The sequence below is a fragment of the Chenopodium album genome, chromosome 2 (assembly GCF_948465745.1).
Source record: "Chenopodium album chromosome 2, dcCheAlbu1.1, whole genome shotgun sequence".
NCBI lineage: Eukaryota > Viridiplantae > Streptophyta > Magnoliopsida > Caryophyllales > Amaranthaceae > Chenopodium > Chenopodium album.
The window spans coordinates 73,885,741-73,901,775 of NC_137835.1; the positions used below are offsets into that span (position 1 = coordinate 73,885,741).

General features: G+C 32.0%; 1 protein-coding gene across 1 annotated transcript; it reads right to left on the reverse strand.

Moving 5' to 3' along the window:
- Positions 1-1,526: 1,526 nt before the first annotated feature.
- Positions 1,527-6,685, reverse strand: LOC145587421 (E3 ubiquitin-protein ligase ORTHRUS 2-like). The gene is made up of 9 exons (XM_081644161.1): positions 6,169-6,685; positions 4,295-4,815; positions 3,880-4,005; positions 3,521-3,644; positions 3,371-3,435; positions 3,176-3,278; positions 2,859-2,970; positions 2,552-2,766; positions 1,527-2,329 (listed from the first exon to the last, which is right to left on the reverse strand). The coding sequence occupies exons 1-9, from the start codon at positions 6,634-6,636 to the stop codon at positions 1,865-1,867; spliced, it is 2,199 nt and encodes a 732-aa protein (XP_081500287.1). The 5' UTR covers positions 6,637-6,685; the 3' UTR covers positions 1,527-1,864.
- Between the last annotated feature and the right edge of the window lie 9,350 nt (positions 6,686-16,035).

Sequence of the window (16,035 nt, forward strand, 5' to 3'; positions counted from 1 at the left end):
GATAATTAGTTAAAGGGAATGATGCCCATGATCCATTACTTCAGTAGAATTTATAAGTGTTTAAGGCTTGAAGTTGGGCCTGGTTCTTGGGCTCTTTTCTTACTCATATGCTTTCGCCTTCCTATATTATTCATTCGTCTCAATTTAGTTTGTCTTTAATTGGATGAGAAAGTGAGAGCGAGATCTCAAAGTTAACATGTTAACACTAAAATGAACATACATTAGTAATAAAAATCCCGCATTAAATGACAAACCTACGTTTCATATCGGAGTATTATAAACCAAATTATCTTCCAAGACCCGAGGCCTAGGCATAAATTCAACTTTTATATTTATGTAGGGGGTAGTATACTAGTATATGCTCAACTTAGAAGCATACCTTATGTGTATCGTGAGGCAAACAGAGCTGCGAATTGGCTAGCAAATCAATGTATCGTCGAGAATAACAAAATAGAGTTGATTCAATTCCCTCCTATTGAGTTAGGACGATCTTGCATGATAACATAGTTGGAGTATTTGTCACGGTCCAAGAGTTTGGGCACCAGAACGTGTGGCGCACTCTAGCCTTTGGCGGCAAGAACGCTAGCCTTGTGCGGAAGTAGGGCTTGAGAGCACAAAGCAACACAAACGGACAATTAAATCTCAGGAGCACTCACGTCTATTTGGGCGATGGAGTGCGGGTGGTCGGGACTTGTGACGGTCGATACTTCGAGGCGGGCACAAGCGGGTTCGAAGCACGAGCTCTTAGTGGATCAAGTTGGTGTGGAGGCGAGCTATTATGCAAGTAGACACATATGTATAAAGGTTTAACAACAAACAAGCATAAAAGCAAGGCAACACTTGGTAGAAGGTTAAGATTTCGTTCAATCATTCACTCTCTAAAGAGCTTTAATTTGTTTACATGGAGAATCCCTAGTGAACACTGCATTAACAATAATACAATAATGAGATCTCAGGTCTAGAAAACATAAAGTAAACTCTAAGAAAGCATTTAAAAGGCATCTACTACATCAAAAGGAGTTGAATTCTAACACTTTGCCACGTCTAGTTACTACTCCTTAGTTTTTATTTTGTTTGTTATGCCTCTCGTTATTTATAAATAATAATAATAATAATAATAATAATAATAATAATAATAATAAAAATTAAAAAAAAATAAAAAAAAAAATCATACCCCAATTTACATGTACAATCACTCATAAGACACGAATCACGCTTGATAGAAATTCAGGAGGCAGTAACTCCGTAAAAAAAATCCCGAAGATTCGTAGTATTTGAGTCGAAACACTTCAACTGTTAAAAGTTGTACCCATCCAAGGTATGAAGAAGATGAAATGAGGACTGATTCAATCACTTGGTTAGCAACGGCTACTTGGAAGAGAAAGAGCATCAGTGCCGCATTAAGTCGGCATTCCGCTGCACAATGTTGTTTAAGTGGGCAAATGCATCAACATAATCTGGGTTCGGAGAATAATATACAATTAATTTGCCATAACATTAAAGACTTGTGCCCACATTCCACAAGATGTAACCAAAAGGCAGAAAAGCTTGATTTGAATAACATAAGTTTGAATGACATAAACTAATAAGCTTCTGAACTAATCTGCATAGCGCAGATATTCAGAAGCTGTGGATAATGATAATGTACCTACAACAAGATGCAACCCACCAATCGGCCCTTACGAACCGCATTGCAACAATAAGGTACAAAATATGTTGCAACTAAGCTAAGTTGGGGTTGCAACTGGAGGTCAAAAGGCTTAAACTTAAACTGTACAAAACTGTGCTGCAGATATAGAAACTGTAGTTCTTAATGCAGTGCCATATGGCACATTTCTCCCCTAAATCCCAAATTGACTGAGAATTACTCTAGCTCGTTGTCTGAGAGGACATGAAGAGGACTGGATGGCGAATCATTTCCATCTTCAGCCACCCTGCGAGATTTCCTTCCTCTTGTTTTAGGAGCAGCACCATTAGCAACAATACTCTTCTTTGGGCGTCCTCGTTTTTTGGCAGCTGAAGGCGCAATCTTCACTTCATCTGGTATCTCACAGGCACCTTCACCATCATGAATTACATTCTCACCATGGGGCTCCTCCATTACCATGTCAGGTTCTTCCTCCACTGATTTGATTTCATCCTCTTCAATATCTGAGGTGCTGATATCTGCATCTGCATCTGCATCTGCATCTTCTGCATCTGCATCTTCTGCATCTTCAGACTCACTCTCATTTTCGTCAAGGGCACCAGAGCTCTCCTCACTGTCGGCCTTTTCTTGATTGAACTTGAGCATTAATGAATCTATCACTCCCATCAATTCCCGATTGACCTGCCAGAGATTACAACCATGTGAGATAAGCAAAAACTAAAAATGATAAATATCATAAAATGGACTGGCACTTGGCCTAGACATGCAGCACCCTTGCTGCTATGGTCTAGTTTAGGAATCTTAGCCCCAGTTAATATGAGTCAATCAATAGTCTAGACTCTAGAGCGCTCTAAACACATGCGAAATCATTAGAACCATTAATACATCATATAGACAACAAACCTGAGCATTTTGAAGAAACTCAGAGATGTCCATTGGGCATGAAGGGCATTTCATGACAGTTTTCTGGGTTCGTAGTGACCGACCTCCTGCTTTTCTCTCCCTTTCAAACTTTTGACCCTCAAATGTGGCATCCAAGCAAGATTTGCAGAAGTTATGAGCACATGGAGTTGTAACTGGAAGAGTCAACACCTTACGGCAAATTAAGCAACTAAACTCTGCAAAGGACAACATAATTTTGTAAGAAAATAGAAGGTGCAAAATTGGTTTTTTTTATTAAACTTAAGTTACAAAGGGGACAAGGAAATACCCTTCAAAATGTTTGCCTTGGATCTCTTTTTTGAACGACCAGATCCAGTTCTCTTCTTGATTAGTTTGCTGGATGGTGCAGGCATTTTCCACTTCCAGCATTCTTCTTCTGCCTGTAATATAAATCAGAATTTGAGATGAGCTGCTGAAAATGAATTACTCATTAACAATACATACAAGACACATTTCCTTTCAAAAGTTATTTCTACGAGGCCATAAACATTAACTAAATTCATTTTTTTCAGTTCATTTTAAGTTCCAGATAAAAAAAATATAAAATATAAAATAAAAAAAGCAACAAGGTAATTCAGTGCTCACATCATAGTCCCAGTGAGGGCTTTCCTTCCTCACTGTCAACTGCTTAGCCCCCTTTAGCTCAGGAACAATAGGCAATGGTCTTGGACGATCACCATGCTCATCGCTGTAGCAAGACACAGACACAAAGTATTACTCGCACTCATCAAAGTAAGATTCAAGCATACAGAATGTTTTGTTAACTAGCCATGTACTGACCTCGTCCATGGCGCAGGGCTGTTGTCACATCTAACAAATAAATACCTGCATACCAAATACGGAGACTAACAAAGCAACAAAACCAATAAACCTATCAGAATATTCACAAATCATTGTTCAAATAATAACACAAAAATAACAAACTACAACCTTAACCAATTTTTTGTTCACTTCCTCTGTGGCATAATTTGCCCAACACTTCTCAATTCTGTAGATACCATCATAACGAACCCCAATTTCAGGTGCATAGTTAGAACGCTTCTCCTTAAAAGATCTGTATGATGTTTAGACCACATGTCATTTCTATAATTAGGAGTAAAAACCATCATAACCAAACCAGTATACAGCAGCATAACAAAGATCATGTGCTCTTAACTAAAGATAGCTTTCAAAAAGCTAGATAAAACTCAAGCATCGTGTATAAATACAAAGAGCTTTGTAGACCTAGATGCTAAATAAATCTTCTAAGCTCATACAATAGAATCAACTATCATGTACTGGTAATTTACCTAACAACACGAACAGGGTATCCTTTTCTGCAACTCAATCTAAGTGCTTCATTTCCACCAGTAAATGTCTGATCATGTGTCTGATACTTGCTTGTACGCTTATTTCCACTCAAATCACGACCCCCACTGTGATTCAAGATTCACAAATAGATAAGAGAACATATCATCAAATGGCATAACAAACAAATTTTGGGACAGGCAGGCAAAAAAGAGATTCTAGGTTTTTCTAGATATTTTGCTCAGAACATACTGGAAAAATAATCATGTGAAGGTTGATAAGGAAAAATAATATCATCATTGATAGCTGATAATCTTATAGACAAGGAGTCAATAATGAAATAGCAGACATAGTATATCAATAAATGAAATCAGCACAAGTATATAACTAAAAATATAAATATATATATATTTTTACCTTCCAGTATAGAGGAACCATTCCCCATGGTCCTCATCATCTAGATATCCTCCAGAAAGAACCACTGATTGTGCCCCGTACTTCGCTTGTCCAGCAATACCACTAACATGTGGGAAGTGAGCACCCCATTGTCTACATGCCATGCGATCTGCCCAACAGTCACCGACCAGCACTCCCATATTTCGAGATGGATCATACTCCGGAGGAATAGGCCCAAGAAAATCATTTGGGATAGTGACAAATATCCTTCCACTTTTAGCATTTGCTTTTCCTGCCTTTTTAGCCCTTTCTGTTGTAAAGGCTTCATCAGGAAGATCATCATTACGCACATATTGAAACACTCTAGGCACAACAGCTGCAGCAGGCTTGGATATTCTTGCCATTCTCATAGCAAATACAAGAGAAGAGTTGATTCTAGGTGGGACATCCGGAAGTGTTTCCCTACACTTTGCACATGTCCTTTTTCCTTGTCCCCACCATTTCTCAAAACATTTTAAACAAAAGTTATGCCCGCATGAAGTCTGAACAAGAAACATAAGCATTGGTTATCCTTAGTGAAGAACAGCAACCAGGTCATACTAACATACATTTAATGTACAGCAAAGAAGATTGTTTTACAAAATGCTTGAACGGGAATTAGATCGCACAAAATTTCTGAAGGTCTCCCCTATTTCCTACCATGTATAGCATGAAACAAATCCAATAATTACATATAAAGGCACGCAACAACGAAAATAACTATGATTGCTCAATATAGCATGAGGCCATGAATTTGTTCTCAAAACCCATCAACTTCACATAATCAACTCCTTAATAAGAATAATACTTCCAACACACAATGCATGAAGACATCCCATTACAGGAATCTACAAGTCAACAAGAAAGTAAACAAATTTATCATTACCCAAACCCAAAAAGTATCGCCACTCGCACTATATTAGACCAGAATCCAATAAATTTACCAATTATAGGTCGAAATTATTCCAATCATATAATGCACTAAATTTGCATACAACATCTAAACCATCACAATCAGAATGCAAAACTTGCCAAATCAGTTATATGACAAAGACAGCCAGTACAAAAGGATATCTAATACCATGGTTGGTACACCCAACAAAACAAAGTACACTACCCAATTGATGTTAACACTTATCTGGAAAAACGAAAACAAAAAAAATTCCCAAATCAAAATTAAATCTTTTACTTGGTACAGTACTTTTGATGACCAATAATTACAGCATCTACAATTTCCAATTAAACCCACAATTAATCCAATGGAGTATTTACAGCGTTAATTCAACTTTAACAGTGTAATTAAACCATGCTTAATTTTCAGAATTCTGAGTTGTTAAACCAAACTGACGATTAATTGAACGTAGCAAATTACCCATTTACTTTACTTAATTAAAACCCCTAAATTTCACACATAACGCTGAAAAACGATTATATCACACAAAATCAAAAATAAAATCACGCTTAATTTACAGAATTCAAGGTTGTTAAACCAAACTGACGATTTATTGAATGCAACAAATTACCCATGTACTTTACTTAATTAAAACCCAAAATTTCACACCCAAAAATAAAAATAACGGTGAAAATCGATTTTATCACTACAATAAAAACTTATTAATGCAAACTGACGATTAATTGAATGTAGAAAATCAACCAAGCACTTAATTAAAACCCCTAAATTATACCCACAAAAACAATGACGATAAAACACGATTATACCACAACAAACCCAGAATTCAACACAAATAACAGCAAAAAAAATTACAGAAAAAAACGCATGAAACAGAGAAATTATCATAATTCAAATGAAATAAAAGCAAAAACTAAAATGCAAGTAGAGAGAGAAGGAGATTTACAGTGACAGGACGTTCAGGGAGTTGCATACAGAAAGAGCACTTGATATTCTCGCCAAGAATATTCATTAACTCATTATCATCCTTCACCTTCCCATCATCAGTTTCACCGGATCCAACCCCACCCAGAAGCTGCTGACGCTTCTTCGCCTTTTCGGCTTCGGACAGCGTAGCATCGGCCTCGATCTCCCTAATCTTGGAGAGCAATTCACCAGCAGGCCCCGCGACAACCGCCGATACAATGGAAACAATAGCAGCATCCTCCGAGGGAGCGCAATCAGGGCACTCCCAAGAAGCAACCAAACTCATCGAAAGCGGAGGCGAAGAAAGACACTCAACATGCCACGGCGTAACACAGGTCTTACACACCAGCTTGTCCTCCTCCGACGGCTTCTTCTTGCACAACATGCAGTTGCCATCGCCGTCGCAGGGGAGTTGCTGGGAGTGAACCAGAGGATTCGGAGTCGCCATTGATGAAACAATCAAGTTTTTTGGAGGAGAGAGAAAAAATGGCGGAGGTTGAAGAAGAAGATGATGGTGGAAAATGAGGGCAGTGAAAAGGGTGGTATTTATAGAGTGAAGGTGAGAGAGTGAGACGGCGGGGTTTTGAAATTTTTTTCAGAGGGGGTTTTGAATTTGGGAGGTTATTCTCTGTGGTAGACTCTATTTTACTTACTGTGGAACTGCTTTTTTATTGGGTTTGTTTTCTGTGTTTGTTTTCAGCCGTTGATTTTGAGATCATGGAGATTTATTTCCCTATTATCCGGGATATTATGGATGATTTGCTTCTATTTTTGTTCCGATTATGTTCCTATCCACTAGGATTGAGTATTAATGTATTATTCATATAATATTGTCCAAATGGTAACAAATTTGGATTATTTTATCTAATTATTGTTCTTACAATGTACCTAGCTAGAGTAAAAAAATTAATGTAAAGGGGTATTATGGGTCTATGGGTAGAAAAGTTGAACAATTGGTTTTATATTTCACGCGAACGTGTTATGTGTGTTGTATTTGTGGTTAAGGGGTCGTTCGATGAAGTGGTATTAGATATTTACAATTGGGGTTTGATAGATGGTTAGAGTTTGCAAATGTTTTGAATAGTTTTTTGTGCGGTTTTATTAATTTGTTACTTTAGATATGGAGTATATAGTTACGTGAATACGTGGAATGGTTTAAAATGCACTTTTATTAATGCATAAAGTTACGTGCACACGTGACGTGAAATATAAAACTAGTGGTTAATTAAATGAAAGGAAAAAATCGAAGTTTGTTACCTTGTGGATTTAACGTTTAATAATTCTCTACCCATCTGGATATGAACATAATCCAAATAATAAAGAATGAATCAACCACAAAATCCCGAATAACACGAAAATAAATCTTGAGAAAACAAAAAACAACAGTTTAAAATAGTAGCTATCGCAATGTAAACCAATCAATCATTAGAAATTATCCGCCTCATAAAGGCACAACTAGTTCGCCATACAAATTTAATTTATAAGGCTTATTAATTTTCTTTGTTTTCATTAATATAGTTTTAGTTCGTTCTCAAACTAAAGTAATAAATCTCATATGCCCTTATTAAAATAAATATTAATCTCAATGCTAATATAAATTAAATCAATAAAACAAACACTTGAAAATTTTCTTATTACGATGCAACACGATAAGATATTTGGTTTCATGACTTAACATGTAAGGCTTTTAAAAATAATAAATAAATAAATAAATAAATAAGATATACAATATGTGTATGGTATAATCTTAATTTATTCTTTTTTATTGGAGAAATACGAGCTATAATTGATTTTCAATTAAATTATTTTTCAATTTAATGATTATTTGAATTTTGCTTGTTCTTGATTATTAAATTTGCAATTTGACATTGATTGTTATCTTTCACGTTATTGGTTGTGAATTATTGTTATCCATATGGTTTGGCTTAGTTTAAATCATATAGTGAAGTAACATCTAATTTTTGTCAAGTTTACGATTATGTTTTGGTTTAAATTAGAGATTATATTCAATCTGATTAATTTGTCATTTAGAGAGCCTCAAGGAGGGATGATAATTATTGTTCCTATGATCTCTTGTAAGCACGCGGGAGGGAGTTCTATTCACATAAACTATTCCTCATCTCATATTCGATCATTCCATTATAAATAGAAATAAATACCTTTCAAAATTAAATTAGGATTAAATTTGTAACCTTTTAAAAAAAATCTCCAAATACTATTGTTTTTTGCTAAGAATAAAATGAAGAATCCTATATTAACTATTTCACTCTTATTAATAGACGTAGTCTTATGACATTGGGTCTTGCGTAGATCATTAAATTAAAGTTTTATACATTTTTTTTTTTACCTTCATGTGATTTACATTAATATAGGGCTTATTTATGATTTTTTTTTTCAATTTTTAGTTTCTTTTATTTATGATTTTTTTTCAATTTTTAGTTTCTTTTACTGGGTCTAATAGGTATCAGTGTAATTTTTTGGTTTTTTGTTTTTCAACATTATATGATATATATCATGTAATGAGGAAAATATTGGTTAGTTAAACATTTTAAAAGCACAATCATTTTGAAAACTACCAACAAAAAAGTGGAAACACCTATTTCTTATTTTGTGTGTGTGTGTGTTTTTTTTTTTTAAATTGCTAAAAAAAAAAAAAAGATGTCAAACAAGCCCCGAAGAAGTTGTTTTCACTTTACCTGTTATCAATATTCAAAATTATCACGATTTAATAAATTTAACAAAAAAAAAATCATTTTATGATATATGATATATCATATGAATTTGAAAAACAAATAAACCATAAAATAGTAAAGTCTAGTGATACTGAAAGTTACCAATGAATTTTGCATGTAATATAAAACCAATACTCCAAACACCTCATACCTTTATGGATTTTGTTGTTTCCGTAGTTTTTGTCCTGCTTAAGTATCAACAAATTTCACACTCTGTAAAAAAAAATAAAAAATCAACAAATTTCATACAAAGAAAGAATAATATCACTAGCAAAAACCTAAGTAACAAGGAAATAATTACTCCGTAAATCTTAATTTAAAAAATAAGTAAAATGACTCAAAATAATTGTAAAGTTAACCGGTCAATGATTTAAAATATATCTATATATACATTGCAACAGTCAAACCCTCATAACTGACATAAGTGGTCGCAAGTATGTATGCACACGCTTATTAAATTTGGTTAAAATTTAATCATTTAGCAAATGAAAATCTCAGCCCTTTTTTATTTTTTTTATTCTCTTACTAACAGGAAATAATCTAGAATAATTACCTAGTTTATTTTCAATATTTTAGATTGAACATTTAAAAATTTTCAAACCAATTTAGATCTCCATTAAAGATTTATTGAAAATTTAAATTACAAATAAAAGTTGGTAAAAGGTGATATGACATGATATGTCAATGTGGCTCGAATTCGACCCGAAATTAGCTTGTTTGGGTCAAGATTTTCAACCTATTATAGTAATTGTGTTAGCTAAAATGACTCATTTATTAAATGATTTAGGTTATGGTTGAACTTTCAAACCCTTACTCAACTCAACACCTAATGTGTTTTCTAATCTAGATAGTGTATATAATTTATACATCATTGATGCACCTTGAAATACTTAAAAGGTTTCTTCTTATTAATTTGCATAATTTATTTTCCAATGTTCTATACAATTCTTTCATGCCTAAAATTATTATAGACGAAGTGGGTTCATTAGATTAACATATTGATTTGCCACGCTTATATTAATAAGTGTATTTGATATTAACTAGGTAATAAATGGGTCAGGTACCCATTTATTAATTTAATGGCCTGGGGTAGGTTGGGCTTTAAGGCTTATTGTTTGTTTATATATACGAGTTACTTTTGGGTTAAGGGTAGATGTGATTAAAAATTTGATCCATGATTCGGTCAATTTGATTTGAAATTTGGGATATCCAATTTCGTTGTTTTTTTTTTTTTTTTTTTTTTTTTTAATATGCTTCGGATTAGATTTAGACCATCTTTAAAATTTTTCAAATATTCGATACATTCGGTTTCTTTTAATTTTTTTTATAAAAACTTAAATATATTAAGAGAGTAATATTAAATAGCCACCCTTTTTTTTAATGTCTGAACTATTTTGAAAAAACAATATATTCGATTAGAACTTTTATTATTTAGATTGAATATCCGATTATTATTCGCTCAAATTCGGATCAAATCTTCCTTGATCCGAAACTTTCAGATGTCTGAATTCCCGATCGGATTGGATATTCAATTTGACCACCGCTAGTTAGAGGAGTCAACCCATGAACCGAGCCAGAATTCTACACAACTCAACACGCTTGACAACTCTACCCAAAAGTGGTAAAATTTATGTTTAGAAAAAGTTTTTTTTTTAAAAAATTTTATTGGGGTTATCTATCACTTGAATGATTTGTTAATTGATCAGAAGTTTTTATTTTAAATCTAATTCATCAAAAAAATTGGATTTAAGTTTCTGATCCAAATTTTTTTTAATCAAATATACTTTTTCTGGTTGATTAAAACAACCAGATTTTTTATTTGAATTATGATAACAAAAAAAGATAAAGAATGGATCAATGAATGACTTGACTAATTAGACATTTTATATGCAAAAAGAAATTAATTGCGACATAGATCCATCCTATTAATGAAAAAACAGATCTCGGTGCATCATGATAATTTTACAAACCATCATTCATGTTATTAATTCAATAATTAAACAAATTAGAAAGACATAATAGTAAATTTCACCTTTCGAGAGAGATAGCAGATGCCCGGCGCCATAGATGGATCGATTTGTGTTGATACTTTACTTCGTTCCCCTTAGACAATTTTCTCATGGGTTTGGGATTTGAGGCATTGGGTGCTAGGTTTTTTGTTTCCTCTACTCTTGCGGCGATTGAAAGACATCAGATGCATTGGTAGTTAGGTATATATAGAGGTTTTAATTTTTCTGGGACACAACGACATCGTTTTAATATGTGAATAAAAGTATTCATAATATATTTTTAAAAGGGAATAGTCGAGGTGCATTAGTGTGGGTATAATAAAATATCATAATATTTTTTTTGCCAAATAATACACGTACGAATATTCTAGCACAAGTCCAAATTACAAAAACCAAAAACTTCCTCCGTTACTATCTTGTCGCAACGTTTCTATCTTGTTCTCTATTCACCTATTTTACTTTGATAATCTTTAATAATTAAATTTAAGAAAAACACGGTCACGCGGGATCTTGTTTAATTTATTTTAATGTATCTTTTCAAAATATCTTAATTGGTTATAAGTTCAAAACTTGAATGCTTTAACATAAGTGAAAAGTAGAAATGTTGCAACTAAACAAAAAAATTTTTTTAAAAAAAAAAAAAAATCTACTTTGTAGACCTCCTTTATTATTCCTTAAACCCTTAGGAAAACTCTTGGCGCATAGGCCCTATGTATTAAGGATGCAAATAGGATGACATTTTTGTAAATAATAGAAACCCGATGGTGGAAAATATGATGGCAAAAAGTACCACTACATGTATTTTAGTACATAAAAAGCACTATTCAAAACACTTATACTTTAATGGTACATTTTACATGTATAGTAGTACACAAAAATGTACCACTGTACCAAAACAAGAGAGAAAATGTACCACCGAACCCCAGATTGTCCTCCTATGTGCATGCCAAATACATAGGTCATATGCGCCTAGATGCACTCTTGCTTTGAGGGCTTCAAGGCCTTCAACCCATTAAGTTAGTTTTTTTTTTTCCTGATAACTCATGTATTTATCAGTTAACGAAAATTGTCAAATAACTGATCAATGTGTAGTATTCAATTGAATTTCTATTGCATAAGCGTGTAATAAACTAATATCTACATGAGCTTACACATGGGGAATAAAGCATATGCATTAATAAGTGACAATATTTTCTATACCTACTTAAATAAAACAAATTTAACTTTCCTTTTCTTAAATTAATTACTTAAAGCAAATGAAAATTTCTAGTTAACCTTCTACTAATTTTAAAAATTCATGATATAATTTATAGTTTTTGCTTAATATGTTGCTTCTTATTTGGAATAATGTACAAGAAATGATGTTTATAAATCTTTTATGTAGAAGTATTATTGTAAGAGTGTTGTAATTCGAAAGCCAAAAGGGTAAAGGTATAATAATAAATTTTGGTCCAAGACCTAGTTAAATAGTATCGTTGTTTCATGTAAATATGATTTGTTTGTTTACCACCTTTACTGTTGTCACTTTTTTAAGTTTTGCCAATCCTTCTGTTACATTTACCACCTTTTACTTCCCGAATGTTTCATTATTCGTCCAAATTTTCATCAAAGTAAGGCCTACAAATGAATATTAATTTTTATGACCGCTCTTTTCCTCTGTCCTTATGATAGTTATTTGATTTTTGAATTGCAAATCTTACATTACACAAATTAAAGCAAAAAGAAAAGGTTCCTAATTTATTACATATTACTGGATTATATGTAGGTATGCTTTAAGGTTTAAAATTGTAATTGGGTTTGCTATTAGTGATTAATTGATAAAATCTTGCTAAGTCTTCTTTTAGTATTGAAATTGATGTTATTGTTTGAAATTATTACTTATTATTGCTTTGAAGATTACGGGTTTTTTTTTATGTCAATCTCTTTGTATAGGCTTGAAATAAGTTCGTAATTTATAATTGAAGTTAGATTATTGATTTTAATCATCTAAAATTATGTTTTCCAGGCAAGTGTTGAGATTATGGGATAATAATAGACCAATTATACTCTTTAAATAACATGTGAGTCATTAGGCCCTCAAAAAAACCTCACCCTAATTTAATTTTTATTTTCGGACCGGCTTAAAAATAATCGAATTTAATTAGGGTAGAATCTTGTCAATAATTCGAATTGGATTAGACAGAACATTTGAAAATCGATTTTATTTCGTATCGGATTAGATTTGGATTAATACCAAACCATAAACAGAATAGACACCCTTACCCTAAATTCCATATAAGAATACCCTTTAACCTTGTCCACAATTCACATGTCGACATCTACTCCTAAATAATGTTATCATAAAACATTTTGTTGGATAGTCACACATTCACAATATATATTATATCATTAAATAAATTAAACTTTCTATAAGTCCTTAATATTTTGATGGTCAAAATTTTATTTTGACGACTTATTTCAAAATAGAAGGAATATATTGCACATAGATGATGTTAAAACGATATTGCAATGCAAGAAATGGAGGTAGTAATATAGTTGACGTATGATCCGCAAGTATTACTTTAATAATGTATACCATATTATTTCTATTTCATTTTTTTAACTAGTGAATTAATACGATCATCCATAATCGAAAATACCAAGTTTATATTATTAAGATTTTTTGCTACATGTTCCATAGATCAAAGAGTCTAACCTAGTTTAATATGGCCATAATTTCTTCACCTGGCCTTGTTTTTCTTGAAATGAAATTATTTTACTACATTTAAAATACATTTTTTATACACATAATTATTTTAATTGAACTTAGGCCATTTTCTCTTCACCATATTTTTAATGAACGAAAATTATTTAATTGAAAAAAAAAATTATATTTATTGAAAGTAAATTATTTTACTATACTTAATTTTTTTTAACCAAATAATATTTGGATATGGTGAAAACTAAAGAGATTTGGGTTTAAAAATTAATTACAATAATATGGACCATGTAATATTATCTCTTTGCTATTCACATATTTCACACTAAGACCCTGTTCTCTTCCCCTATATTTGCTTAACAAAATTATTTTCAATAAACTCAAATTATTTTTACTTTGCTGAATTAATATTATTGATTAAAACTTATTGTTAAATTTTTCTTTAAAGTAAATATCTTTATTGATTAAATTTTATTTTTACTAAGCTAAATTTATTCTGTTAAAGTGAACTTATTTTTGGTGAACTAAAATTATTTTTATAGAACATTATTGTTTTAAGGTGACCAGAACAAGTCTTAAGTGATCATTAATTAAAATAATCTTCGTTTTTAATAAAAAGTTATCAAAAATCATTGGTGATTCTTCTTATTTTTCTTATATCTTCAATTTAAGTAGCAAATTTCAAAGAATCATTTTTAGTAGAAACATAATCTTCATATTTAGTAGCAAACTTCAAATAATTGAACAAGATTGACACAAGTATAAAGGATAAGATATTATCATTAATGGTACACATAATTTTGCATTTATTTTGATTCAATAATTTATCTATGTATAATTGGTAATGAATCACAAAAAATCATTGGAGATTATTTTTAAAAGATGTTATTATCTCTCCATTGTTCACAGTGGACAATAAAAACAATCTTTGAATCTAGATAATTGTATCCTTGTTATCTTTTGTATAATAATTTTTTAGAATCATATGATATTTGTAGAAACATAATCTTCATATTTAGTAGCAAACTTCAAATAATTGAACAAGATTAACACAAGTATAAAGGATAAGATATTATCATTTAATGGTACACATAATTTTACATTTATTTTGATTCAATAATTTATCCATATATCATTGGTAATGAATCACAAAAAAATCATTGGAGATTATTTTTAAGAAATTATAATCTCTTTATTGTTCACACTGGTCAATAAAAACATTCTTTGAATCTAGATAATTGTATCCTTGTTATCTTTTGTATAATATTTTTTAGAATCATATGATATTCTAAACATATTGGGAGTATATTTTAGAATCATATAATATGAGATTCTAAACATCCATGGTTCACACTAACATCTTGTTCAAATCACCTTAATAATTTTGCTGAATTGAGCTTATTTTTTTTTATTGAAATTTAATTATTTGTATCGAATTTTATTTATTTAAGGCAAGTGAAAAATAAGGCCTAAATGTTTATAATGTAATATGAATTAAAAGAAACATTCCTTAAATTTTTATCAGTAGAAAATATAATATTAAAGAATCATAAGAGATCTTAAACATTTATTGACAATTCCAGATTAATACTTAGCTGTTTTTTATTACACATATGATTTTAATTAAATGTTTTGTCTTTTTTCATAATAAATGAAATGAAACCTTTGTTCATTGTATCTTTCTTGTCCATAAATGTTTAGTATTGATATGTTCATTTTATATAGTGTTTTACCCCCGTCCCTTGGTCGTTATTGGTAGTGTTTTTGGCTCTTTCGGGCCACTTTTATTACTAATTTGTGTGTTCTAGTGTTTTTGTAGTTTTAGTTGTATTTTACAGGAAATTGCACTCTTGGAGCATTTTCCCGGGCTTTATGAATCAACTACGGAAACTAGAAGGACACGACCACTTTTGGAGCCCAGGATCGGTGAAAGCCGGTGATTAAGGGCTCGGTAATTGGGATCCCGAGGCATTTGGACCGAGTATTCAAGACCGGAAAAGGAAACCCAGATTGGCCCGAAGAATTGGAGCCCAATCGTAGTCCAAATAGTGGCCTTAATGAGCCGCCCGGCCGGGCGGGAGAAGCTTAGGCTGGCGCCCGGTGACGCGCCCGGCCGAGCGCGAGATTATTACTATGAGCAAAAAGGCGCGCCCGATCGGGCGATGCCTCGCCCGATCGGGCGCGTGTATTTATTAGTGGACGCTTAACGTCGTTTTAATATGTTTTAGTTTAGGATTTTGTACGGAGTATAAATACTCCTCCGTAATACGATTTTAGGATCTCTTCTTCCCTCTTTACCCTTTCTTTACTCTCTTAATTATTCTCTTAGAATTCTTTCTCTCAACTTTTGTTCTTAATTCTTCCATTAATTCCAGATTACTTTTTGGTAACAATTTCTTCCCCTTTAA

Bases quoted from the DNA above. Each gene is read 5' to 3' on its own strand.
- LOC145587421 (XM_081644161.1), bottom strand. From the start codon at position 6,636: ATGGCGACTCCGAATCCTCTGGTTCACTCCCAGCAACTCCCCTGCGAC. The intron at 4,816-6,168 runs GTAAATCTCCTT...TTTCTTGTTCAG, and splicing joins TCCCTGAACGTCCTGTCACT to ACTTCATGCGGGCATAACTT. The intron at 3,645-3,879 runs GTAAATTACCAG...AACATCATACAG, and splicing joins TACCCTGTTCGTGTTGTTAG to ATCTTTTAAGGAGAAGCGTT.